Genomic DNA, 1,137 nt, shown 5'->3' with positions numbered 1-1,137 from the left:
TTGCCAATTTACAACGATATAATCAATGCTTAAAATAATCATTTATATCATGAAAGTTTGATATTATGCGGAAAGTTAAATTTGCTTTCATAGAAATGATTTTTATATCTTAATCTGTATAGAAATTTCAATGCATGATAAAGAAAAAATATTTTAGTTTTTTTTAAATAAATGCGATGCAATGCATTTAATTTTGAAAATGAATAATGTTTAGAAAAAATGTTTACATAAACAATAAATGAATGCAAATATGATACGTCATTATTAATATTATTATTTATATTAAATAATATTTTTGCAGTTGTGCAAACGTGAGAACATATCTGTGTTATATGTATAAATAAATAAATAAATAACCATATGCATATATATATATATATATATATAAGAATTAAAATGGCACCTGGTGCGCATGTTTCTGACATTTAAGAATTAGAATGCATATTTTGAAAAAGTGCATCATTTTAGCAACTGTAGCATTGTTGCAATGCAATGGAGAAGATGCTTCTACAGAAAGCTCATATCTTGCCAACCGAGCTGGGGAAGTTTTATTTCGAGTGTCTCAAAAAGAATTGTCTGGTCTGTTTAAGATTGTGACTCAAGTTGCGTCAGTTGTGAGAAATTCAACAGTCACTGTTTTTCAAGCAAATGTAGCAGATTCTAATTGCCGCGTTGCAGATGTATGTCTCTTTTAAATTACATTCTCATCAGAGACATCTGACAATTAAACATGTTTCTCAATTTTCCATATTTTCAGTCACCGTATAGAAGCTATGAAGCTGTGGCAGAAAATTGCCATCCAACATCAGATCCTGTAAAATGTACAATTCTGTATTATTTTGGAAATCCATTATTATCTGAAGTGAAATGCGAAAGCCGCGTCCCATTGGTAAAAGAATAAACTTTTTACATTATACCAACATAATGAAATAATCTTTAAAATCATAGAGCGATTAAGATATTCGAATGAAGTTCATTCTAATTTCATTTATCAGCATTAAATGCATCTTCTTTTATTGAAATTTTAAAGGGAAATTTTTTAAATGAAATTAAAAGTTGTAATAATTATCACGGTTGGTATTATTATTAGAGATTTTTGGTTCCTTCAGAAAATTTCATCCTAAAATTCTCATTGGC

At 27.9% G+C, this 1,137-nt stretch overlaps 1 protein-coding gene across 1 annotated transcript; it reads left to right on the top strand.

The window, feature by feature from the left end:
• Positions 1-437: 437 nt before the first annotated feature.
• Tsp_15252 (hypothetical protein) lies at positions 438-901 on the top strand. The gene is made up of 2 exons (XM_003370996.1): positions 438-680; positions 758-901. The coding sequence occupies exons 1-2, from the start codon at positions 438-440 to the stop codon at positions 899-901; spliced, it is 387 nt and encodes a 128-aa protein (XP_003371044.1).
• The last annotated feature ends 236 nt before the right edge of the window (positions 902-1,137 follow it).

This window comes from Trichinella spiralis, assembly GCF_000181795.1.
Source record: "Trichinella spiralis strain ISS 195 chromosome Unknown Scfld190, whole genome shotgun sequence".
Lineage (NCBI taxonomy): Eukaryota > Metazoa > Nematoda > Enoplea > Trichinellida > Trichinellidae > Trichinella > Trichinella spiralis.
The sequence above is the reverse complement of the archived record's forward strand: the minus strand, read 5'-3'. Positions and strand labels throughout refer to the sequence as shown.